This window comes from Cyrtonyx montezumae, unplaced genomic scaffold (genome assembly GCF_038088225.1).
Source record: "Cyrtonyx montezumae isolate F1298 unplaced genomic scaffold, pur_monq_1.0 scaffold_5, whole genome shotgun sequence".
Classification (NCBI taxonomy): Eukaryota; Metazoa; Chordata; class Aves; order Galliformes; family Odontophoridae; genus Cyrtonyx; species Cyrtonyx montezumae.
In genome coordinates, this window is record NW_027072056.1 from 14,706,853 (window position 1) to 14,734,058 (window position 27,206).

Genomic DNA, 27,206 nt, shown 5'->3' on the forward strand with positions numbered 1-27,206 from the left:
ACTGAATAACTCGCTTAGTTTTATTGTGGTGGAGTCCCATTAAGTTTTTACAAGGAAGCAGGTTTGATCATGCACTTGGTTTGAAGTCAAGTTTGCGTTGCATGTAGTCTTCACTCTTCAGAAGCCCTTCTTAGTTGGCTAGAAGGTGCTTCTTGAAGAAAAGATGCCTTTGTTGGAGGTGATGGCTGTGTCTGCCCGTGGCAAGCTGCACAGGTGCTGTGATGCAGAGCATGGAGCCGTGGTGTGAGCTGGTGGGTCATCGATAACCTTTGTGTGCTTAACAGGACAAATCCTTCCGTTTCATTGTTCCACTGCAAGCAGACGCTTATCACCGGATGTTTTTGGACTTGTATCCCTTTTAATTTGTTTTGGATCATGGGCTGCAAAAGCCATTTAATCATCTGCAGAGTGCAGGAAGAGCATTAACTCCATAAAGTGGCCGGAAATGGGAGTGAGGGTTTGGGGCATGCTGCCCCAGCAGTGTGCTCTGGGAGCTGTGGTGCAACACAGCGCTGCCTGTGTCACAGGGCATGCAGCGAGCCTTCCCCTGCTTGGTAGAACTGCTTAAGCAAGAGCTGTTAATGTGCAGCCTCTTGGTGTCATCTGTCCTTTGGCCCTCGTGTAGCCTGGCTGAGGAGATGCAAGCAGGGACTTTGGGTCCCAAATGGAGAGTAGGGTTTGGGATTTGGATCCCCAGCAGCCCCAAAACAAACTGCAGGGTGAAGGGTACCCTTCCTCAGATAATGCTGTGACTGACAAAATAACCAATTAGCTTGAAAGGCAAATAACTGCTTTGTAGGATCATAGAATCATTTAAATTGCAAAAGAACTTCAAAATCATCAGTTCAAAACAAGGCAGAGAATTCAAGGAGGTATTTAAAAAAACACCAAACAAACAAAGTGGAGGACTTAATGCTTTACTTAAGAGAATATTAACTTGCTTTTCAGTTCTCCCTACGTTTCCTGATAACTTAGATGCTTTGGGTACTAATAGTCTTTGATGGGATAACTATCATCTGTGGGTAGAACAAAAGCAGCAAGTGGGAAGTTTGCCTCGTCAGAGCCAGCAAATACACAGGAGTTGCTGGTGAGAAAGCAAGTGAAAGGAGTTTCCTAAAGCTGTGAGCTGCCTGGATAGGAACTGTGAACTTTCTTTTTCCTTTCCTGTACTATCAGCTTAAGATGAATGATGAGTCATTGTTAGCTACACATCGTATTTCATTACTGGAGAACCGTCAGAAGATTTGATTAATAATCCACAGCATTTGGATTCATTGTGATAAAAGTAATCATAACAAAGGACTTCAGTGCCTAGCTTGGCACTGAGGAGAAAATCCCCTTATCTTAGAGGTGTATGTATATAGAAGGCTTGACTTTTTTCTTTTTACAACATAATTATAAACTCACTTGGTGAGTTGCAGGCTTGTGGTACTGTTTCTAGAGGCTGCTTTCCAGACACTTTCCTGAAATGAAGTGGAAATTTAGTCCTGTCTTTTGTGGAGTTTCAAGAATATACCCATTGAAATCTTGGAAGTTACATGACAGAAGTTGGTATGGAAACAGCTTATTTAAATGATATATAAACAATAGTGATGGATACAAATTTACTTTCTTCCTAGTTTGATAGAATCATGGAATCATTAAGGTTGGAAAAGACCTCTAAGGTCATCAGATCCAACTGCCAGCCCATCCCTACCATGCCCACTGACCACATCCCTCCGTGCTGCAATTCCACCGTTCTTGAACACATCCAGGAATAGGGATTCCCCCACCTCTCTTGGCAGCCTGTGCCACTGCCTCGCCACCTTTTTTGAGAAGTTTTTCCTAATACCCAACCTGAACCTCCTCTGGTCCAACATAAGGACACTAAGGACACTCGTCCTATCACTAGTTACCTGGGAGAAGAGGTTGACCTCCACCTCGCCACAACCTCCTTTCAGTCAAGAGGCTTTTATGGGAAGGTATGACTTTTTGCTGGGTGCAGATCTTTGAGTTTTTCTTTTTTTAAATCTTTTTCTAGTTGCATATCTCTACGGATAATCTTGAAATAATTTCTCCCAAGTAGGGGAAGTTGGTTAGATGCCATCCTATCATGACTTTTACTAATAGGGGAAAATTGATGTAGCGAAGGTTGTGTTGGGTTCAGCAGATCTGGATGAAGTGGCTTGTTTAACTGATGTGATGGCACACAGTGTCTTGCCTGTGTTCGTCAAAATAATTGTACACGGAGTGGAAGGAAAGAGGCTTCCTCCTTCCTAGTAGAGAAGGTTGATGTACTGTAATTTTTAGAAAGGAATGTTCACAGGTAGCTCAGCCCAGATGTGCTGTTTGGGCTGGCCACCTTGCTGAGGTTGGATTTGATATCCTTGTTCTGTGATTTCCAGTGTTGAAGTGAGAGCTCTTGTTGGATGACTAACACATTTCAACGCCGGTAAGCGCTTTTGAAGACCAAGTGCTCTTAATATATTAAATATTTTATTAATGACATAAGCAGGTGTCAAGGCTGGTTCACAGTCACATGTTTTTGAGCTGTGCTTCTGAATTTGGTCATTCTCAGATTGATTTTGCAGGCGTGTGGAGCGGGTTTAACACTTGACACTGCGAAGGCTGTGGCTCTTTGCCCACATGGCCTGTTAGCAACTTGGCTTTGTACCTTTTAACACAACTAAGCACATAATTCTTGTATTTCTACTTTCCATTACATTTCATTGCAGAGTTCACTGTGCATTTTGAAGAGAAGTGGAAGTGTGTTCAGGATATTAAGAGGACTACATTGCACAGTGGGCACCGATTCATTGTATTGGAGGTGAATCTCTTCCAGTGACTCTAGCTAGGCAGCTCATACATTGCTTGTGAGGTTTGGGTTGTTACAGTGTGCAGCTGTGAGTTTCTTACTGGAAGGCAAGGTTTATCTGGTGGGGGAAAATTTCGATTTGCCCAGCTGTAGGGCAGAGGTTTGTACTGTCAGCAGGGAGGAGCTGCATGGCCATGTGCCCATCTGAGCTGCATCTGGTAGTGGTGGGCTTCATCACAGTGGGCCAAAAGATAAAATAGGCAAAACTGAATATAGATCAGTGGATTAATCATTTCTGGGAAAGGCTGCGGTATTGGAATTTGGAAGTGCGATTCAGAGATTTGCCAAGTTAGCTGGTGATGGCCACTAGGAGAAGAGTTTGCCCAGGAGGAATGAGTTATAAAGTAATTCAGGACTTTCTTAAAAATAATAATAAAAAAATCTTGCACTTTAGTAACTGAGGTAATGGCTTTATACTGCCATCGTCACTGCTTAAATCTTCAGTGTTATTTTTTGTTTGCACCTGTTTTAACTGATCTCATAACTGGCCATTGTTACAGAATGAAAGTGGAATTTGGTGGAGTGACCAACTTTTCTTTTTGGATGGGATGCGAAGTACCTATCGCAATAATGCTCCTGTGCTTGTGATCATGGGCGCTGTCAGTGTTTCCATTATAAATTTCTGGATTTTTTTTTTTTTAAAGGAGTTTAAAACTCAGTTGTAAAAAGTTGTTCTTGGCAGAAGAAGTGTATACAAGATCTCAGCTTAAATAAAGCTTTTTAATGAAGAGGGAGGAAGAAAGCCCGGGCTCGTCTGTAAGTTAAACTTACAGAAGAGAAACACAATGAAGTCTCCTGTTAGAAAAGTAGAGCAGAAATCCTCCAGTCTTAGCCCCTTGCCGTGTGTTTGATTTTAATTTGAATTATAACTTTTGGTTCATTCTGTGGAAAAATTTTGGTGGAAAGGACAACACAGGCAGGAAAAACAATGCAGAAGGTGTCTGGCATTAAAAAGCCGTGAGCTCCGTGGTCACTTCGGAGTGCTCACTGTGGGGTTTGCTGTTCACAAGGGTGGGATGGGGTGTTCCTAGCTCGTGGTGGTGTGAAACCTTGTTCTGAAGGAAAGGAGCAAGAATTTGCTGTTCCTGTTGGCTGACTTTTCCAGTGCTGCAGGAGATGCTCTGAAACCAAGCTTAATCAATGTATATTTTCTCTGGGTTAAACAAACCTGAATACTGACGTCATGAAAATAAGTTGAGGAGCCTGGTGGAGGAGGCTGATGCATTTTACCCTTCTAATAAACACAGCTTCAGAACTTAATGAAGGATACCATATTGCTAGAGGTATACGCAAGCAGATAGAGCTATAGACGTTTAGCTTGAAGAGCTTGCTTTGTATTAACATTCATCCCCAAGTAATTTGAGCAGATCGTATGACGCAAATGCCAGCAGTCGTTTCCCTGTCACTATTTCAAGAGGAAACCTGGTCGTACTGATTGTTTTCACCGGGCAGAGAGAAAACACTGCAGCAATGCATGTCCTCAGCAAAATGCTGAGCATCTTCCATTTGCTTCAAGAGGGATCTTTACTGCACCTTGGGCCCCCAGGTGCATATGCAAACTCAAGTGATTTTACTTTAATCCCGTAAGATGGGCTCTTTTCCAAGCCAGTCTGTGTCTAACCTTATTGTTTTCATCTCTTTCCTCCTGTTAATGTTTTATCTTCAATAAAAACTTCCTGAAAGTTCTGTGCAGCAATGTTGTATGGAGCTGAGTACGATGTGTCCCTGATTCAGAGCGGGGCAAAAGTACACAAGTAGAAAATGAGTATTGTGATTGAGGTATGAATTAATTTCAGATAGACGTGGGTAAACAAATTGTCCATAATTCTTACTATATGTGCTTGAAACTTCTGAGCTTGCTACCATCAGCTATAAATAAATGCAACCCTTCAGCCATGTGAGTACGCATGGTGGAAGGCTGTTCTGTGGCTGTGAGCACCTCAGTGTATTCTGTGTGGTTAACTGAATGCAAGCAGGTGTGTTGGTACTTCTGACAAGCCCTAAACTAACATAATGCTCTGAACCTGGGTGAAGCGTTTGGGAATGTTAATCCTCCCATTTGCACATTAACCAAGCACCATCCCCATTTAGTGTGTGGAGAAGTATCCCCTCACTTTGTTTTGGGACACCTGCCAACCCAGCTACCTTAATTAGCTTTTCTTTGATACTCCTGAAGCAGAGCAACCTAGGATCCCTAATTTATGAAAACATGTTTTGGGTATTTATATTTGTGGCTTTACCACGCATAACCCTGCAGCTACTTTGCTCTTATTGGTCGTCTTTTCACACTTGGCCTCTGCCTTCCTAGCTGTGTTAAATTCGGCTGTAACCTCTTCAGGAGTGTGCAGGTCTGCCCAGCATGGTGTCAAGCAGTGAGAATTTGGTAGGATCATTTGAATGACTTGCCCAAAGTAGGTGATTGCTTTCCTTAAGCTTTTCCAGGAAGGACCTGTTGTGTGCCTAAGATAGGGATGGATTCTGGGAGTTTCCTGTCTCTAATAATGTTTTAATATGATGTGGCATCATTGGAGGCCCTGGCAGCTCCCTTCTCTTGCCCACAGGTGCTAGGTGCTTTGTGTCATGGTGAGATGCTGTCAGAACTTGCTGATTTCAAGGATGATGGAGTACATTTGGCTTCATCAGAAGTGACTTTGGGCACAGAAAGCTGCCAGTGTGAAAGGAGGCTGGGGTGCCCCTCCAGTGCCTGTCAGGTCCCTTACCTTCACACCGAATGGTGGGGATCTACAAAGGAGGCACTGCCATACCTGTGCAGCGTACTTTAATAGCATCACGCTGCCTTCAGGGGTGGCTGTTATTCTTGGCTGGAGCTGTGTTATGATGAGATTGAAATCTGGTTTAGGAAATCAATGGAGGTGCCAGTTTCCTCGGTGTGACAGAGGTTGGAGGAGTAGCACGCAGTTCTGCCAAGCTCACCTGATGGAGCTGAGGCAGCACGGCAGGATGCAGGCAGCACGCAGCTGTGCTTTGCTGCCTCGTCCTCCAAGTGCACTGATGACAATGTATGTGCAGGAATGTTTCTGCAGAAAATGAAATGAAATAAGGATGGGGCAGCCAAGCTGTTGACTGAATGCAGCCATAAAGATGAATGACAGAAGGGGCTGAGAAGCGAGGAACTATGTGAAGCACTCCTGGAGTGGGAGCATCGGTGGCACTTCAGCAATGACTTGTTTAGGTTCCTGATGCTCTTTTTTCACTGCATGAATAAATAAGCAGACCTGGGCTGATGGAACACATCAAAGGAGGCTCCCACTGGGCCATATATACTCTGAAAAGTTCCATAAATTGTTCTGTAATATGACAGTTTCCAATTATGGGTTTTCATAATAAGAGACTTATTGGCAAACAGCAATGAGAGTTAACTGTGGAAATTTCTATTGCTTTTCTTGGCCCCAGCGAACTTCCTGAACTGTGTGTGCTTTGTCCCAGGTGTACCATTCTGGGCTTTGAAAGTGTGTCAGAACATGTGCGGGGCTGAGACCCCTGGGAACTGGCACTCAGAGCCCAATCAGAAGGACTAAATAAGAAAGCGAGGGGCTTAAGGAGCAAGCTCCAACGTGCTAACTCCCAGCTTGTTTGTTTCCTGCCTCAGTAACTAGAAGTGCTGATCGCCAGTGAGAGATTTTCATAGACATGTAAGGAATCATTTTTACATAATTGTAAGCAAAGCTTCAAATCTGTATAGCCTGAGGAGGTATAGAGATGCAGATATCTTGGATAGCCCTCACAACACATTTTGATCAGTTAGCGTTGTCAGCCTGCTTTCCTCATATGGGCACGTGTGAGTGCAGGCTTGTTCTGCTTGTGAAATGTTGAATATGTCTTCAAAGAGTACCACTGTTTCCAGGAAATATGTTTTTCATACATTCTTGTATTGTAAAAAAAAAAAAAAAAAAAAAAGGAAAAAGAAGAACGAAGGCAGTTAATGGGTAATCCTTTTGGTTTGTGTGAGCCAGTGGTGTGGATCTGCTTGCCATCGAGGCTCTCAAATGATACACTCAGCACAAGTAGATTCTTTTCCGATTACATGCAAGCACTATGTAATAATCACATCTTTTTAAAGATATTGATTCATGGTATTGTTTTGAAGTTGCAGACGATCCAGAAGCCTGCCTGCTCCTCTGCACCAGCTTCACATTGGAGATATTTTTGCAGTAGTCTGCAGAAAATGCAGCAATTTCAGAGAATCGTATCTTTTGAAGATGTAACCTTACGTTGCTCTCTTCCTCTAATCCACCCCTTGAGTGATTTATTCTAGGGGCTGTGCATCATAGGTTTTGTCCTGGCACCCACTCCCGTGGTGTTGCAGCGCCTGTCCGCATTACCAGAAAAAGATGGCTGGGAGACAGTTTTTAAAAAATAAGTTAAACCAAAAAGAAAAGAACACACACACAAAGAAAAGAAAACCAGTTCCAGTTAGCAGAGAGGGTTTTGCTGCCAGTGTGGATGGGGCATAATTTGATTTAAATGACTTTTGAAAAACAGTTCTCAAAATTGCTCCATGCATTTTCTTCCTGGCTACTGTTGAAAATATGGAGCCGAATATTTTCTGTGATGTTTCAAACCAATATGTTCTGGCAACCTCAGAGCTGGGCCCTGTGCATTACGCTCTCGTTTCCAGTTTGCTGTGGCCTGGAGTGCACTGCACAGCTCATGAGATGCACCAAAGTGGGAGGTCTTGCGAGGAGCAGGCAATGCAGAGCCCCAGGGTACAGGGAACATTGTGCTGGGGTCCAGCAGGGTGGCTGCCAGCCCGGAGGGCCTCTTTTATGAAAAGGGTTTGCTTGTAGATGGAGGAACTGCGTGTGCCTGATGGGATTTTTGAGCCTGACTGCGGGGTGAGAGTGTAGGAGAAGGTCAGTTCCTTCGCGTTAAAGGTTGGATGCTGAACCGCATCTTGTGTACCTCCCCGGGGTCAGAGTTGCTCATCAGAGAGATTTGAGAGGATGGGATATTGCTAAATATTCATCGCTGCTTTAAATGTGACAGCGTACAGCTGCCCAGGAGAGCAGTGTGTGGGCTGCGAGGTGTTTGCTGTGTCACTTCTGCTCCGGGGACTCCTGTAGGATGTGTGTGGGATGGTCAGAGACATTGCTGTAGGCATTCTGAAAATAGAGGCTTCATTTTCAGCCTCGCACCAGATCCTGGGGGTGGTAGCTAGAGTGCTAAGTGTGGAACGAGTTTGTTGATCTGGCTACAATACACAGCTCTCTGTAGGGGTTTGGGAGCCCAGAACAGATTGGCTTGTCCACCAAGGAGATAGCAGTGTTCCTCGAGCAGACCCAGGGATGCCCTGCTGCCCCATGTCTCATTCTGAAGACTGATAGCCTCCATGTGTCAAAATATCACATGGCTGCTGTGATGGGCCCTCGTGCCCAGAGGAGAATGTGAGAATCAGGAGCACACTGATGGAGCTGTCTGATTTACCACGTCACAGGAGAGCCAGATGAAACAAACTCAAAGGAGCATGGTGCCGATCATAGAGCTATATATCCTACTGCCAGACCTGGGAGAGATGGGGAGCCCACAAGCAGGGCTGGAGGGACTTCAGGAGAGGTGGGGGCAGAGGAGAGTGGCTCCTGCTTGGTGATAATGAGGTGTTGCTGGACGCGTTTGAAAGCAGACTGGAGGTGTGGGACAAGGGCCAGGCAACATGAGCGTGGAGCTCTGTGGGAAATGATAGGTCAGAGACCAGATAGGGAATGGAGGTGCGTGGGGAGGAGACAGTTCTTGTTTTGACTGTAGAATTCAGAAAGGTCAGACTTGAAAATATTCCCTTCTGATGCTTTTCCACTTGTCGCTCTGGTTGTTTGTACAAGGGGTAGGAGAAGGACTTGGAGGTGACATGCTGTAACCTGTGATTTAACCTGAAGTACAGGCTGGAGGAGAGAGAAGATGAAAGAACAACTTAAGAGTGATGGAAATGGGGTAAAGCAGTGAGTAAAGGTGACTACTTGTCAATTACTTTTTGTTTTTCTGCAGTTAATTCTGTTACTTGGACCATCAGTCCCTCCCTGTGATCAGACTCGTTGGTTATTTCAGGCAGGGCTGACAACTTCTAGTGGTGCTGGAGGTAGCATGGAGATTCCCCATAGCATTCACTCATGGGCTGCTCTGAGAGGAGAGGATGAAGGATGCTGGGAGGGCAGAGCAGGGCAGGAGATGGCTTTTGGGATTTGCTAAGTTTGATGAATGCATTGCAGATTTGCCTCTGCATTTTGTTTCATGCATTAGATTTCATTTGTTTCTCTCCCACCTCTCACCTCCTGCAGTGAAGAGCTCTGAAAATGCTCAGCAATTAATCGTGCTGTCTCCCCTGCACAGCTGGGGCTGGCTGCTGCTATAGGGCCTTTGCCTACTCATAGCATTTACTCCTTGGAATCAGCAAGATGGCCTTCTTGTGTGACACCTGGGAATGGCAGAGCCCACTGGGAAGCAAGCAGCCTTTGCTAGTCAGGAGGAGAGATTTTGGTTTGGATGTTTGTACGATTATTGCGTCCAGTGTGATGTGTCTGGAATGTAAACTATAACGTGCTGTATAATATAAAATAGTGATCCTGCTGGCTGTTAGCAAGTGTTTCCAGTGACTTAGAATTTAAGATTACTTAAAAAAAGCAAACACAACGCGCACACAAAAACAAAACACAAAAGAGCAACCTTAACACTAACGCTATAGTTATTTTAAAAGCAACACCATGACTGCTCCCACGGAGAGTACTCATCTGTCCCGAGCTGTCATCTGTGCCAGAGAGTTTGGTGTACGTGAGATTGCAAAGAGAAAGGGAAGTGCCTGGGACAGGTGGTTTTTCTCTTATTGGAAGTACCATCCTTTCTTTAGCCAAGAAGGAGCTCAAGCAGGCCAGCCTGTGTTTGGTTGCTCTTTTCAGAGAAGCAAAGCTCTTCCTTGTTAATATTTATGGTAGCTTGGCTCTAGCATGTATGTATGAGCTGTGACAGCATCCTCATGCTAGCCAGGCTCCGTTCCTACTCCCTTGTGAGTGAACATGAGGGAACCAGGTTTAAGTGAAGCCTGTTTAATGTGGCAAAAGCTGGGAGACTAATAGATGCAGGTGTTCGCAGTATTGGTACGAAATGTGTTGTTTGTCTTAGTGTTGTGGTAGCAACGGTCTTTTTAAGGCTGAGATGGTAATTTGGTCTTAAGTCCCTGTTTTCATCTGTCTTCCTTCATTATGAAATAACTGCTTTTAACCTGTTTCTCTTTTTCAAAGTTATTGCTTAACTGAGCTCAGCACCAGAGCGGACCAATGGCTCAGTCTCTCTACCACAACTTGTCCACAGCTAGAGCAGAACTTGTGTTTGAGCAAAGTATTTTTTGGAAGGAAGGCATCTTACCTTGATTTGCAGGTCTCAGGAGATAGGTTTGGCTAAAAACTGTATTTCCTTAGAAATTGTCTCTGCATATTTTGTGTTCGCTGTTCCACGTGTGCTCCCTGTCCTTCCACGTGGGTGAATGACTGCACCTTCCTGCAGCAGCTCGAGGAGCCCCTTTGGACCTCATCAAAGACAGCTTCCAAAAGAGACCTGTCACTTAAGTCTTGCACGTTCTGGGTTTGCTGAGGCGTTCTGTCAGATTTTCACTGACTTCAGGGCTAATCATCTCTAACTTTTCCACTCTGTTGTTATGAGAATACGCACTGCACAAGCATGCTGTCCTGCACTGGTGAGATGTTACAAAGCTAAGATTGCTCTTACAGTTTGTAGTAGAAGGGATCACACTGCTGAGATTCCTGTCAGTTAGAAATCTTCCACATGCTTTTCAGTCAGCGACTTCCAAGGCAGACCCATTCACAGCCACGTGCTGCGTATTCTTAGATAGTTGAGTTTACTTTTGGCTATTCTCAAACATTCCAAATTCAGATCAGCCTTGTTCACCAATGGAACTTGACTGCTCTGCAAAGTCTTTGTTGTCTGCAAGTTTTATTACTTAATATGTAGTTTCAGATTATTGTGACTGCTCGGCCAACTGCAGACCTCTGTGGAATCCCACCAGAAACCTAATTCTCGATGGGTTGTTTTGTATTCTTGTGGGTTTCCTACCGCATGTTCACAGCAGGACCTCCTTTGGGGACTTTGGTGAATTCTGGAGCAGCAGAAGGCTCCTCCCAGGGTGTCTGGCTGACTGAGTTTGACTAATATGATAAATATCATAAGCGTACTCCTTCACTGTTAAATCTAAATGCATTTAAACTCTTTTTTTTCCTAAAAAAAGGAATGAGTCATGTTCTATTTGTTGTTTCTTTCTAAGTGAAAGCAAATGCTGTCTTTGAAACTTTTTATCAGTTCTGCTGTGGGAAAGGACAGCAATTTTGAAAACCGAGCACAATTAGTGAGGTTTTTAAAGGATGATTTAAGATGCTCTCTGCTCAGAGTAACACTGATGTCTCAGCATGGTGGACAGATCTGACCTGAAGAATCTCAGGAACAGTGCATGCTACTGGAAATGTCTAAACTTTAATACCATAGTCCCTCTTTTTAATGCGAGCATTTTGAGATGAGTTTCGCTCTGTTTGGATCCCTGTCTAAAATACCCATAGCTGAAGATACTCTGCCCAAGGGGGTGGTGGAGTCACCATCCCTGGAGGTGTTCAAGAGCCATGGAGACGTGGCACTGAGGGACATGCTTAGTGGGCATGGTAGGAATGGGTTGGGGTTGGACTTGTCAGTCTTAGGGGTCTTCTCCAACCTCAGTGATTCTGTGATTCTTCTTCCTTACCTGCTTGGTGCTGTCAGTGGAGGAGGACTCTTTGCATGAGCTTCTGTTGAAAACAGTGGCACTGTGTGCAGCTTTTTGCCGAGCAAGGTGCATACCTCCAGCAGTGCCTAGTCCAGCAGCCACCCGTGTCTGTGTCTTCTGGCTGATGTGGTTCCATGTGTGGCTTGTAAGGATCAGAGATGAACGAGAAAGAAAAGCAGCCTATTAGAATCAAGCTTAAATACTTTGGGGAGTTGGTGCACATACTGATAAAAATGTAGGGGATTCATAGCTCAAAGGATGATGGAAGGCGAGTGTGAGTGGTTAACTCTTGCCTCTGTGGAAACAGCAATAGAAAAATCATCATCCATGTGTGGGAGTAACAGGGCTGGTATTTGTCCTATGGATGGGAGGCTTAAGTGTAAAGTCTGTGAGAAGTCTGGAGCTAACAGGGCAGATAGAAGATTGCTGCTGGCATAGAAAGCCATTCTCTGTGGCTCGGAAGATAGCCCTCAGTGCTTTCAAATGTACGGCTTCCTGGTTCAGTTTTCTGCTGGAACAAGTTCCTCCCAAGTAAGGACAATCATTCATTTGATGGCTTCTTCAAGACTGGCCTGGATACAGCGAGGTAATTGCTCTGCTGTCCAAATTGTGCGTATTCATGCCAGGATGCACTTGCCCACTAGCTGTTTTTTATTACATTTATGGTTGAGATGGGATTTTCATTCAAAGATCTTGTGTTCAGTCATCTGTGACTTTACAAACCAATCACTATGGGGCAGAAACTTGATGCTTATTCAGCAATGGGTGTTTGTTTAAAGTTGGAAGAAAACTTATTCAGCCATTATCTTAAGGATCAAACATTCAAATAGGCAATTGAATTTCAAGAAAGTGCTTCTCAAAAGGTATTTTTTTGATTTAGGAGCATAAGAAAATAATACAACAGTGAGGTTGATATTTAGCTTCCCAGGTCAGAAAGTTAAGGTTCTTTAATGGGTTTTAACCGTGCATCCTGGGATGTGTGCACGATGGTATGGTCATACACGAGAAGGAATCCCCTCTTTGAGGGTCTGTGCAAAGTACTGAGCGCTCTACTGCATGTATGGCTGTGTGACAGACATACACAATTGTGCATTCAGTTTGTTTGACATTTCTGATGAAGTGCTGATATGTTCTGTCTGTATGCTTTATTTCATGTATGAGCTCCAGTAGTATGGTAAGAAATAGCAGAATAACCCAAATGTCCATCTTCTGAAATGCTGCATGCAAGAAGAGGTGGATCTGTGCTGGTCCAGTGTGCTGCTGTGTTTTGGACACTGAGTGGTGAGCTCATGTTGGCCAGTACCTCTTTGATCTTAACTGGAATAATTGTATCTGTTGAGCTCCAAATTTTATGGAATGTAATGCAGCTTTCCAGCCTCATGATATACAGCTTCCCCAGATTTTTGATGTGATATAAGAATTTTTGTGAAATTCCCTGCTCTGTTACATCATCTTAAGTGGTCTGCCTTGGCCTTACAAAGATAACCAATCCTACCACCTGTACTTCACAGCATTTGAACGTTTTGTTTTTCTGCTCCATGTGGATGCTGTGATTTTTACAGACTGTGGAAAACTTAACTCAGAAATCCATTTGCAAGTCTGTAAGGAAATGTGTGACTGGAGGGCTTAAGTAGTCACAGCTGGAGCATCATGCTGGTGGCAGCAGCATGTATCCTAGCTTGGGGGAGGCACGGTAATTTTAGTGTACGGCATTTAAAAAGAAATGAGTATCTGCTGCCTTCTTTAATACAACATAAACTTTTCAAGCATAAGCTTGTCAGTGCTGCATCTTTAGAGAAGTGCTTCCTAGCATTCAGATCTATTTGATGTTGTTAAATGCATTAGATATAGAATGATTTGTGATTTAGCACCTGAAACACATCCCACACTTGCAAAGAACAACTTTGAAAACAAAAGAATCCAGGCAAAGCCTGAAAGGGTCGAAGAAAATGAACTCCTGCTGCAGTTGCACACTTGCACACATCTGGTGCAATTGAAACTTAAGAGCTGAGTACATCCACATCTGACCATGGCAGGGTCCAAACATTACTGTTGACACTAGTTTTCTTTTTGGAGAGGCACACTGGCAGCGTCACTCGCGTGTGGAGCCTTGTCAGCTCTCTAATCTAATAGACTGTTCTTGCCCAGACCATTGTGTGTCAGTATTTTATGTACCAAATGCAGCCAGCTTTAATAATCAGCAATTTTCCCACCTTCTGCCAAACCTTTCCCCTTTTTTTTTTTTTATTTTTTTTCCCCCAATTTAATGTTTGATTCAGAATCGGCCATGGTAACAAATTTATATACATGTTAAAAAAAAAAAAAAAAAGAAAAGATGGAAAGCAGAGTCACAAAAGGTAACAAGAGTTCAGGGCAATGTCATCTTATTATTATTATTTTTTTTAAGACTTGAATTCAACCCCATTTTAAAATTGATTTTCTGTTACATATTGTGGAAAGATTACAAAGAAACGGGTACTGCTTGGAAGCCTGTTGTAGCTTTATATATTCAAAGTTTCTGGAAGTCTTGCTTGTATAGGCCTGATTTGATCTATTTGCTTTTTAGTTGCTAAATAAAAAAAATGTGGAGCCTTCTGGATTGTACTTTTCCTCATTTGGAATGGTTGTCTTTAGCTAGGACCTCTTGAGACTGCTTATGCTTTATTGCCGATGACTGCACATCATCTAAACTATGTTACAGGAAAGCTTTTTTCCTGTATTTTAGAGGTCCCTTTGCTTGCATTTCTGACAGGGACTGGGGATGGAGGAGGACCACCTCCAGCACACATCCTGCCTGGCAGTCACTGGTAGCGGTGTCAGAAGAGCTTTGGGATGGGGTCCCCCAGCTTCGGTGCCTGCAGTCTTCAGTGGGTTTACTCCTTTTCCCACCCTGATCTGAATCTTACACTAATGCACTGCAGCTTGAGTGAAAGTTGAACACTGCTTTGAATCTGGGTTCCAGTACATCTTGGGTTCATTACGAGGTTGTGTTGGTTGCAGCTTGCTGTTGGTTGTGTAGAGGATGCTAGGAAGAGCAAACTTGTCCAAGGTGTGAACTGTTTTGATCAGTGTAACTGAGACAGAGCAGTTCCTGCAGTATGCACGGGAGGATGCCATCCAAGTCTGTTGTCTGCTTTACCTGGACAGGGATTCTGCGTGGTTTTGTTTGACGTGATTACATTATATGGTTTCTCCTCCCCATGTGCCACTGCTACACCAAGGTGGGGACAAATCTGTAGCAGTGGCCAGAGTTACTTGTCTGAACTACCAGGTAGTTAGTTAATGGTTCAATGCTCTGAATTCGTACCCCTTGGTAATTTATTTAGGAGGTCTTTGTAGGTAGCAGCAGTAGTGGTGTACCTTTAACAAAAGACAGCAGCCTACAATAAGAATAGATGTTGGTGCCTTACTGAGCTGCCACAGTCCAGTTCTCCTCAGGTCACAGGGCACAGTGCTCTCTGCTCTGTTCTTTTTCAGTCCGTTCCGATTCGTGTGCTGGGGAGCTCTCTGGGGTGGGCATTGTGCCTGTGGACAATGGCTGAGCAGCTCCCACAGCTGTACTGCATCCTTCTCCATCGCTCTGCTCTGCTCACTCCCTGCTTCTGGGAGCTGATTAGAGGCTTGGCAGGAGCTGGATGGTTATGCTCTAAATACGTTTTGGATACATTATTGTCACAGTTGAGGTACTGCAAAAGCCACGCTGTTCCCATCTTTATCCAGTGAGGTACTTCTTTTGATTGTGCAATATCTGTGGCTTAATTACATGGCAATTGCAGTGTGCCACCAGCCACCCACAATTCATTGTCAGATCCTTGGGGATGTGCATGAAAACAGAAAGATAATGTTTTCTTTCTTCAGTCCAGTGATTTAGCTCGCCTCTTGTTTTTAATCCCCTGCTCCTCCAGGTAATAAAGCCAGATGGTAGTGACAAAGAAACAGAAGCCACGCATGAATCAGATGTCCCCGAGGATATGCTGGGGACATGCGTTCCTCGAGAGGCGGCAAAAGGCGACGCTGAAAGTCCGGATGTCATTATCGAAGCTCAGTTTGATGATAATGATGTAGGGCATGGACAAGACCACTTGCAGGATATGTTGGCTCATGACATCAAGAAACTTTCCCTGGATGCCACTGAAAAGGGTGAGTAGATCAAAGTGCTGATTTAAACCTTCATTTCAGCAAACTGTTGAAGTATTGCTTTGTTGCATTGCTTTGCTGCAAGATGTAAAGTACAGGCATAAAATCTTAATGCCTTATCGCTTCTATCCCTTTCTGCTAAACCACCTTAGTAGTTCTGAATGGATATTAAAGGCTGGGTTTTATGTCGTTGTGATTGATGTAAAGTAAATCTGTGAAACAGAAGTCACACCTTTAGATTTGCAATTCTCAGGGCTGTCTGGGGACTGCTGGTTGCTGTTTTATTCAAGATGCTGCTGTAGCAGTTTTCATCGCAGCTTGGCTGGCCAATCTATGTATGTCAGTCTGGGGATAAGAATATATTTCCTTGGGGGCAGCGAGGTTTGTTGCTGTTTTCAAACAGTTGAGTTATGAGTAACTTAAAGATTTGGTCCATTTAAAAAGAAAATTGCACTAAAACCTAAAGCCAATTATGTGATCTGTTTTGAAGGCAAACCTATTTTATTCTGAATCTGAATTCCATCCAAACCATCAAGTGTTGCTTAGGGCAAAATAAAATAGGCTCCCCTGTCCCAGACTACTCCATGCTGTTGTTTGCATATACTTTCTGCTACTAAATCTCTGAAGATTTCTTCTTCTGGAGAGCTGTGTGTCGAAAGGATTCTGAGAACTGGCACAGAAACTTAGATTATAAGTAGTTGTTGGTCTCTGACAAATCTTGGTGGTTGTTGTAAAGCTATTCTATTTAATACTTTGCATTTTCCTGAGAGATTTTCCTGCTTTTGGAGATGCACAGACCTCTGCTTACGCTGTTGGTAGATTTCCATTTTTCGCACCCATCTGTTAATAGAAATGGAAATAGCATTTGTGTAGAGGTGTTGTAGCTTTTATGACAAAACGCTGGTTTCAGCTCATGACTGGAGTTGCCACCCCACCAGTTCATGATGCTATTTCCTTTTGGTACTTCCTCTGGCTTTCAGTTACTGCCAAAGTATGTGAACCAACTTCCGTCTTGAACCATTACTTTCCAGCGTAGGTTTTGTGTTGGGAGTTACTTGTATTGTCCACAGCTGTTTTGTGTAGCTAGCAGTTAACCCCATCTTTTTGAAATCTTGGACACCGTGCTAGAGCTGGATGCTGTTAAGCTGCTGCTTTGACTTGGCAATTCTCAATTTCCTGATGTAATTCTGAGTCACGTGTCTGTTGCATCTCTGGTTTTGCTTTTAATGGCAGTGACAATTTAACAGTCAGAAGCACAGTCTGGTTTGTGACTAGCATCTAAAATAAGTGTAGTCTCGAGCCAATACTTTATTTCACCTTTATAAGTAGACTTTGGTGTAAAGGCACAACAGGAATTACTTTTCTTGGTGTATCACAGTTCTCAAGGTGCTATGGACTGACTGCTGTTGGAGGCTTTCAGGTTGCCTCTTAAAAATCTGAGAGAGTTTTGCCATTCAGTTCTATCTTTGGGTAATATCTGTAGGACAAATACTAGATCACTGTGCTGTCTTACCTGGTGGAATCCCAACCTACTTCTGCACTGCAGTTTTCTTCTTTTGTTTTCGTGGCCTTTCCTTGTTCATCCTCAGGTCCTGTGGCTGGTGTGATTGCTCTGGTTAGATTTCTGCTGAGTTTATTTTGCTATCAACTCTCTTAATAGCTGCTTCAGCTTCTTTGGCTATACAACCCATATGGATTTTTCTCCAGTTTCTTCCTCTGCTATTTAATGCCCTCCTTTTTTCATACACATAAAGTTTACGATGCTGCTTTTTCTGAAGGTGTTTTTGAGCAGCTAATGATTACTTTGGCTTGTTTCCTGTCCTCCATGCAATTTCTCATATCATCACTTACCCACATTTTTAAGTCTTGCCTGGAAAACAGCTATAGTTATTCTAGCATCAGTGATAATTGTCCTGAAAAAAAAGAAGAGATCCTGCCAAATTCTGCCCTGAGGACAGCCAGGTATGGCTCAAAATGCTTTTTTAAAAGGACCAAACATGCACTTCTTGAAGGCAAAATTTAGAATTTTGCTGCACTTGCTTGGGCCTTCCAGTTGGAAGGCAGGGTGGGCCTGCAGCAAACGGAAGAGTCCATAGCTACCCTAGTACAATAAAAAACAAACTGTACTCACTCTGGGTGGAGGTAAAAAGGTCTGGGGGAAAACGGCAAAGCCAAAGTTGCTCTAGACATTTCTGGGCAGTGCTCAACTCTCTGTGCATACGTGCGAGCTCTGTAGTTTGCTGTCTCTCACTTGCAAGACGACTTTTGTCCTTTTTGATGTCTTTGCTGGCTTATTTGTTCTGCTGCTGCTAATTAGAATGAACCATGAAGAGTAAAAGTAGAGGAGTCATTTAGATAAGAGCACACTCTGGGTCATGCTGGGAGGGTGGGCTAATGTGATATCCTTTCTGCCCTGGCCTGTTTCCCATCCCTCCTTGTGGCTTTGCTCTTCAGAGCACAGTCCCCCCTTCATCTCCAGTTATGTACTGGCTCAAAGAATTTTGTGTTGGTCCTTTATGTCAGAAGCTCTGAAGCATAAACTCTGTGCATGCTGATTACGGCCCAGAACTGAGCAGACTAAATTTCCTGAAGGTATACGTTGGGATTCCTATGCTTCTGTGGGGCTTAAGGGGAGCCAAGAAGGGATGGGATAAACAAGAGAGAAGTCTGCGGAAGAAAAGAGACAATTATATAAAGCCTAATTCTCAGCCCATGTAATCTCTGAAGGTTTCTTACTTGTAAAAGTGCTCAGTATTTGCTTTGCTCAAGGATCTTAACATAAAAGTTCATCACTGATGTCACTATGCCAGAAGCTGTCCTCATCAAACCAGTTTGCTCTGCTGTGCTGAACTTTTCTTGCGGAGCAGTTGGGTTAAAGATTATCTTTAGAAAGGTCTCTGTTTTGGGAAGTGATGAGCCCTTTTCCTCTCCAGCAAGCTGTTCCACACAAGGAGCAATATGATCTTGTTCCAAAGTTAGATCTTCTTAATGTGAAGTGCTGGTCACTGGATGTAGGTCTATTTTAGCAAAGTTGGAAATCCCTTTTCTCCTTTCCTGCGCTTTCAGCTGTATTTCCAGGGCACAAATATTTCTACACGCTGAACAAACTTTCTGTTCTTTCCTTGTGAAATTAGCACTGTGAGCATCCAATCTGACGAAAGCCTCTCAGCTCACTCACTGGTGGCTGTGAGCCCTCCTGGATTTCCTATGACCTCTTGTAACACAGGCAAAGAGCAAGGCATAGTGTCCTGGCACTAGTCTGAGCAATACTGTGTACAGAAAAAAAGATTAATTCCCCGTAGTGCTTGATAAATCCTCAAGAGTTTTACCCTGTGTTCTCAGGGTTACTCTGTGTCACTGCTATGCAAAGAAGTCATCCACCAGTGGGTACAACCTTTGCCAGATCTGTAATTCTTTTCCTTAATCGTCATTCGCATTCACTACTGAAACGGGGATAGTGTAACTTGTATCATTATTACTGAGCTGGAATATGTTACTTCTGTGACTTATCACGGCTGTGAAAGGATTTTCTTTATACTACATGTCAATATGTAATAAAAAATAGAAGAATTTTGGTAGCCTCCCTGCCTAGGAAAAGGGCAGGATGTTCTGTAAAGAATACTTTACGATGGTGTATCCCTACACAGGCTTGTGTGTCACAGAGTTTCATACAAATGTGAGCTGTCTCTTGTTAAACACTGGCGTCGTTTTGCTCTGATAAGGAGAAAGTAGCAATTGAACAGTAGCAACTACTTGTGAGAATGGCAGCTGTGCTCATAAAATGCTTCAGCCTTTCTTTGTGAAAGGATATTCAAATAAAAGTTCATAAAACTGTGTCGCCATGCCAAGAGCTATCTTTGTCAAACTAGTTTGCTCAGCTTTTCTCAGCTCTTCTCGTGAGAGATCTTACTTTACCAGATACGCAGAATATCCTGCTTCCCACAGGGTGGCTCACGGAGGTAATCAGGTTGGTGGACTGCCTGCCCTGGCGGCAATCAGATAGTTGTGTTTGTTCAGGATTTCCCTTTAACACCTACATCACTGCAAATCACAGTTTGAGTGTGTGAGAGGTTTGCTCACTGCCTTGACGTAATGAAGTCTGAATAGAAATGGCTCGCTTACGGGCAGAGTAAACTGACAACCAACTCAGCCAATTGTGGAATGGAAAATTGAATCAAATAGCTGATGGTTAGTAGGTAGAGTCAGTGGAATTTGGGCTAGAGCTGCTGCATGGCTTATTCTGTCTCCTTGCCTGTACAGCACTGGCCAGGTGGACTCTGGTCAGTCTCTTTTCAAACAGGATATGACTATCTTCGTCTTTAATAAGCTTGATACTGTCAGAAATTATAACCTAAAATTGCTCAGTGTTCATGCTGCTGACCAAAGGATGTTATTGAATACCTTGGGGTTGCTTTGTTCAGAAGGTGTAGTGACGTTTGGTACCTTTGCATTATGGCCATGATGGTAATGCAATAATGCATTTTTTTTTCCCTTGAGATGCTGCTCTAGAGTTGGCACTCAGAAAGGCTTTTGGATCCTTCTAGCAAAGAGGGAAAACGTATCGATGGTCTTAAGTTTGTCTGTTTTGTGCTTCTTCAACCACTCGAGTTTCTTTGAGCCTTCTGCTTTTATGTGCTTTCTCATATTTTCTTTGATCTGAGTAGGTGCATTGCTGCCTTTTGTGCTCACCTGGAGCCAGTAGTGACTGCAGAAGGGCCCATATTGGCATAGGCAGAGTTTAGAGCAATGTTCCAATTTCTCTGCCAAGTCCCCTGGTAGGGAAGGGGTGATGATGACGAGAATCTGGACAACGTGCTTGTTCCTCAGCTCTGCTCAGGTCCCGTTCTTTTACTTTAGTTGTCATTAAATGTGACAAATTTGGAGCCCGCCAACCTCACTGACTGCTGGAAGGAATAAATGTTCTTCTCTCTCTTCTTCAGAGGCTCCTGTTTGTTCTGAGCACTGTTAAAGAGCCTTCATGGTTCTTTCCTAGCCTGCAGCTTTCTGGAGATGGATCGTCTCCACTGCATAGCTCTGGACATTTCTAGGCCACAGCAGAGTGAAAGCTCACCAGGAAATCTTCTCAGTTACACGGCTTTTAATAGAAATCCTTGAGGTGGAACTGTCAAAAATCAGATCGGTTTCACTCTGCTTGAAGCCTGGAAAACCAGCAGAGAAACTGGAGCCATTTCAGCTGCTCGAGTCAGCTCTGCATTCGTTTATCGTAAGTTCACATTTGCAGGTCTCTGGATCTAGCTCTTTTGGTTGTTGCTATAACTTTTTGTAAACGAGAGCGTAGATTTCTTGAAGAATAAACAGTACAATTTAAAATTTTGTGTTCAATTGGTGTTGGACAAATTGGGCTTTAAGGAAGCGCTGATTGAATGCTACAGGCTGGCTAAGCCTCTGTTGTTCTTGTGTTGCACAGCTGATGCCTGCAGTGGAAGTTAATGTTGTGGAAGTTAATGTGGAAGCTTCTTACGCTGTTCTTTCCCAGTAAGTTATCTTGACCCCCAAATGACTTCTTGAACAAAGGAAAAAAAAATTACTTTGGCAGTTAGTTAATGGGAATTAGATTAAGTTCAGCATATTACCATATGTTCCTGAATTCACCTGTGTTTCTCCTTTGAGTTTAGGAGTTTGGGTTAAGAAAAAGGAGTGGGCATGGTATTGCAACTGAGTGGTGGGTGTGAAGATAAACATATTAGAGTATGGTCATTGTTAGCAGCGAGATTTCCAGGATGAATCAGATTAGGATTCATTCAGCTAACATATTTTCCATGCAATTGTAAAATTGGACACACACACTTTAGGAACAAATGCACGTACAGGAAGGAAGAACATTAAGTAGGCAAAATAGTTAATGGAAATGTTTTTATAACATTTTAATTTGACTTGTTGTTAATGTAATAAAACTGTATTTATGTAGACTGTAGCGTTCCCTGAGCTTTTTAGATTCAATTCTGTTGCAATAGTGGTTCTAGCCCCCCTGTTGACTGGCAGCTTCTCAAGGATGGAAGAGAGTCAGAGGTCTGAATACCAGTGCTGTGACTGCAGTAAAGTTGTGTGTCTACTGAGACAGACACAATTTGATCTCTTGGGTGAGATGGCAGCAAAAGGTTGTTGAGTCTTTGTTGATTGGGTGTGGAGGGTTCTAAGGAGCAGTGACACTTCTGTCTCATCGTTCTGCCATCTCCACTGCTCTTTCTCGTGGAGGTGGCTGAACACAAGTAGATGGCTATGCTTGGCTGAGCTGCATGCCTAGGAAGCTGGCTGTACTCATGTCTTCACGTTGCCTTTGCTCGGTGTTATTGCAGATGGTCATCTTTTTGCTTATAACACATCTGTTATATGCCCTTGCTTTCCCGCTCTGAGGGTCTCCTCCCATTTGTGCATCTTCATAAATCTCCTTGCTCATCATCTGAGTCTCCAGGTCAGCATGCCATTGGGTATGCAGATGTGTGAATTCAGGTGCTGAAACATGAACGGCTGTGGCAGGATGAGTCTGCTTAGTGTGTTCAAAATCGACATCTCTGGGAAGTTACTCGTGTTCTTTTGTCACGCTGTTCTCTGATGAGGCAGCTCAGGAGTTCTGTGTGTTTCAAAGCTGTTTTTCTTTTGTACCTGCAGAGCCTTCCTGCATTGCATGCAGGAGCAGTTAGGCTGAATTTGGACAAGCTGCACTGGTTGAATTCCAAAGCTGTTGTCTTAGCAGTGTTGTCACAGCCAACAGTATGTTCCCTCCATCACAGGTGGGAAGCTCTATGTGAGTAGATATAAATATTTGCAAAATATTGCTTCTTGTGTGGCTTTTTCTCAAGCAAGACTTATAGTAGCTTATTTAATGTAAGTTCTAATTCTGAACAGTGTCTGGTGACAAGTGAATTGGCCCTTTCACTGCCCAAGTAATACCTGGGTTTTGGGTCAAATTGTGTTGTCTACCTCTCTACGTACAAAAACAAGTTTCTAGAAGCTGAAATCATTTGACCAGGAGCAGATGCTTCTTAGAAACCTTTTACTTAGACCCTCAGAAAATTACATTTTGGTTTACTTGGTGATGGGTAAGACCAAGTATGGATGTGAACCTTTGGTTAGCACCAGCAGTGTTGCATTCTGGAGTAAAAACTTGCTCCGTGCAAACGAATACCACTGACAGAATGTGAAGAACCTTGTGCCACCATTAGCAGAAACGTGTCTCCTTTTTCTGGACATAAAGATCACAATAGCTGTGATCCATTATGTGTGCATGCATTTGAATGCACTTGATTCTTGTTTAAGGGAGTATTCCTTTCAGTACGTCACTTGTATTAGGCAGAACTTCCAAAAAGATGTTGTTTGAGTGTGGTGTAACACAGAACCCTTGAGGTGATATTTGTAATCAATTGTGGTTTTTAACATTTGTTTCCACATTTTTTGGTACTAAAACACAGTATGCTGAGAACAGCTTATCGAAACAGACAACAGAGAACCTAAATTTGGTTACTCAATTAGTAGTAACTCCTGAAGAGCTTACAGATGTTCTGCCACCTGAGCAGGAAACTGAGGAATAATGTTTTCATTCTTTAAAAGCTTCGTACCACTAATGTCTTCTGCTGAGTTCTGTAGGTGTGCCCATGTGAGAGCTGACTTCTCAAGTAGATGGCTCTTCTAGCTGAATTAGCAAATGTTAAACTATATTTTTTAAAACTTGTTTCTTTCCATCCAGGGAGAGAAGACTTTTTTTTTTTTTTTTGTTTCCAGTGGGTTGTTTTTGAGATCTGAAACTGTGATATATTTTCATTTGCAAGTGGATATTGCATCTTTAATTGTATTCTTTTTGGACAGAATTGCAAATTTCCACAGTGACCAATGCAAACCTAGTGAAAATAACTTTGGATCTGTCACAAGTAATCAGAATTCTACTCTGATGACTTTTGGTCCACTTTGGCCACACTTCTTAATGCCTGGTAATTTAATTGTAGAAGGAAATTTGGGGGAGCTTTTACAAAAAAAAAAAAAAGAAAAAAAAAAAGAAAAAGTTTGACCTAGGAATGCTGCTGGGCAGATCTAACTGTGTTCTGAAGCTGCCTCTACCCATCTGTGACAGAGGGAGGTGAATTCCACAACGTCCTGGATCTATTTTTTTGGTCATAACATAACTAATTTGAGTTGCTTTTTGTATCTAGTGCCTATTTTTTTTTTTAAAGTAAGACTATTACAGTTTTGGTTTGTCAGATAATCGCTGAAAGGAAAACACTGAGATTATAATGCAGTTTCATTGGATCCTAGTTGCTGAAGTGTGTTTTCACTGTAAGATAAGCTTATGAAGTATTGCCCAAGCTAACATAGTAAATCTTTCTCAGAAAACATGTCTTTGCCCAGGGTGGAAATATTGAATGGTCATTGGATAACCACTACAGTAAAGGGGTCAGAATAATTCATTTTTAGTTTGGCATAATGTGAGGAGTTTCTTCCCACCTCCCCTGCTCAAAAATGTGCTTCTCTCACAAGTTAACTTTCCTTTAGAATTGCCTCCATGGCTCTGCCTTGTAGTGTGAGATATTCCTGTCTCCCAGCACTGATCTTCTAGTCCACCAGACTCTATAGGGGCTCTGGTTCCTTTACTCTCCACTCACCCACCCATCCATCCACTTTCAGCTTCAGTGTATAGGAGGGCAAGAGGGAATGGGCTCAAGTTGTTCCAGTGGACATTCAGGTTGGATATTTGGAAAAAAATGGTTCTCAGAAAAGAGTGGTGGTGTGTTGGCACAGCTGCCCAGGGAAATGGTGGAGTCACTGTCCCTGGAGGTGTTCAAGAAGCATAGAGTTGTGGCACTGAGGGATGTAGTTAGTGGGCAGTATTGGTGGTAGGAGGATGGTTGGACTAGATGATCTTAGAAATCCTTCCCAACCTGAATGATTCTATGATTCTGTGAAGGCAGGTGTGCAATACCATCTGACAGTGTTTAGGGGACTCAGGTGACAGATTTCTCACTGTCTTGATGCTTCAGTTGAGATTGAGGTCCATGTGCAGTAATTTAACTTTTGAGCTGGGTGAACTTTGGATATGGGTAGTTCTTCTTGAGCAGAGGGCTTTGTTGTAAGAGATCTGTACTGCTGGTGCTCCACTGATGTAGACCTCTGAGCGTTAGATGCAGCCCTGCTATCAGCAGAATGTTCACTTCAAAAGAAGCAGTTACAAAGCTGTCAAACAGTCTACATCTTTTGGCCCCAGGAGTACAGAGCTTCTTGTGCGTCTGTTTTCCTGTCCTTAGTTTCAGGAGTGTTGTCCAACAGTGAATGTATGCAATGGCTTTTTAGATACTAGAGAAAGGTGGGAGGAATAAGTAGATGTCTGGGATTTACTTTCTTCTTTCTTTCTGTTGATGTTGTAGATCTGACCCTCCTTCTGATGGAGTTTCTACTAACTCCAGGATTTTTTGGGAGGGATGCTGAAACTGGAGAGACCCCTGAGGAAGGAGGTATTCTCCAGCCAGACAAAGGCCCCTAGTTGATCTTGGCTGTGAAGGAAAGAGGCAGGCTCTGCCATGTGTCAAAGTGAGACTTCAGATGCCTTCTGGTACCCGTCCTGGGTTCACATGGGTGAAATACAGCGGTCTTGCCAGTTCTTTGTCACAGTGAAGGACACGCTGGTGACCCATTTGCCGGGCTCCAAGCGTCAGCCACTCCTGGTGGTTCTCTGCTTTTCTATGTGTGCATGTGATACCTTCCAAGGACGCTGCTGCTGGCTCCTTTTCTTCCTGCTTCTGTGAAAAAATGCAAGCAACTTTTTGGACAATTTGGAATTGGAAGGAAAAGTGGAAAGAAGTCAGCGTTAATAGGGACGTATTCCTCGAGCATGGTGCTTTTCTCATTCTTGTCCGATGTGTCTCAGGTCAGTGCTGTCATTCTGCTATGCTGGGAAAGCAGTGAGTGCGAATCTTGCTTTTTCCAGACACGTTTAGTTCTGGTTCCTCTTCCATCTGGTGTGTGCTGAGCGGTGGCAGAGTTCACTCCAGCAAAGCACTGACTTGTGTCAGGTGTGCCTGCATGGCTGGCCCTTGGAAGGCTACCAAGCTCCCACTGCCCTCTGTGCCTGCCAGTGTTTCCTTGTCTTGGATTGTCCCGTTCTTTGTTCTAGCTGTCTTTATGGTTGGCACACCGTAAACCCTGTACTATTAACTGATGGCTTGAAAATTTATAAGAAAACAGAACGGCTCTTTGCTTGTATTCTTCACTGACTGATTTCCTGGTCCAGCCTCTAGCTGACAGTGGTCTTAGGAGAGGAAAGCAATGAGGTGTGTAACTTGAATATCTCCACTTTTTAAACTCTTTATAATGGTCCAAACAGGTTTTTTTTCCATCTTGTTTATAACCATGAAGCTCCATGGGGGATTTATCTTTTAGTAACCCTTGTTGTGGCAAACCTGAGTTCATTCCAGCAGAAGTGAGAGAGAATCATTAAGGTTGGAAAAGACCTCTAGGATCATCTAGTCCAACTACAATCAATGTTGCCCACTGACCACATCCCTCAATGCCACATCTCTATGCTTCTAGAACACCTCCAGGTACAGTGACTTCAGCACTCCCTGGCCAACTTGTGCCAGCACGTTACCACTCTCTTCTGAGAAGCATTTTTCCCACATATCCAACATGAATGTCCCTTGGCACAACTTGAGGCCATTCCCTCTTGTCCTGTCACTGTTACCTGGGAGAAGAGGCTGCACCTCACCTAGCCACAACCTTTTTTTAGGGTGTTGAAGAGTGCAATAAGGTCTCTCCTGAGCCTCCTCTTCTCTAGGAAAAAAGTCACATCCTGAAGCCACTGTCAGAGCAGTAGCCACAGGCTCTCAGCAGCCCTCTGGCTCACAGGGGGCCGGTCCAAGCTGTCTGGATGGCAAGCACTGCGTTGGCTGTTTGTAAATACAACAAGCATTCGCGTGCTGGCTGCCTGTAACAGATACTTTCATTGTGAAAATCATGAACTGGAATTTAGCTGTCAGTTGATTTAAATGCTCTTGGCATCTGGTGAAGGAGTTTCGAGGGGAAGGAGTGTGGCTGTTTGTCATACACAGCAATTACTTTCATAAGGCTTTTTAATAATCCTGGTCTGCAGCCTAAGAGGGTCAGCTTAGTAGATGTGGTTTCAGTGTCTAAGATAAACATGTGTTTTGTAACCTTGCATAACATTTGTTAAGGAAATTAAATATTAAATGAATGTATGTACTTAAAGGACTGTTTATATAATGTTAATGACTCCAACTAAGTAGTGCCAGGAAATTAATGTATTTCTTAGTATTCAAGAAATAGTGTTTTCCACCATTTTGTTTATTATGGCTGATAAACTTGTACTTGTAAAGTTTGGAATTGTTTTGACTTTTGTTGTTTTTTAGCAGATCTCCATGGTAAGTGAGTGTATACCTGCTTTCTTCTGTAGTCTGGAGAAATAAAGTTGCTTAATAC

The 27,206-nt window shown here is 43.3% G+C and overlaps 1 protein-coding gene across 3 annotated transcripts in view; it reads left to right on the forward strand.

Moving 5' to 3' along the window:
- DIS3L2 (DIS3 like 3'-5' exoribonuclease 2) overlaps positions 1-27,206 on the forward strand; it is a 162,777-nt gene that overhangs the window by 38,594 nt on the left and 96,977 nt on the right. For all 3 annotated transcript variants that reach the window (XM_065748085.1, XM_065748084.1, XM_065748086.1), the window contains one exon: positions 15,533-15,767. In XM_065748085.1, coding sequence (XP_065604157.1) covers positions 15,533-15,767 — 235 coding nt within the window. The remainder of the gene's footprint in view (positions 1-15,532; positions 15,768-27,206) is intronic.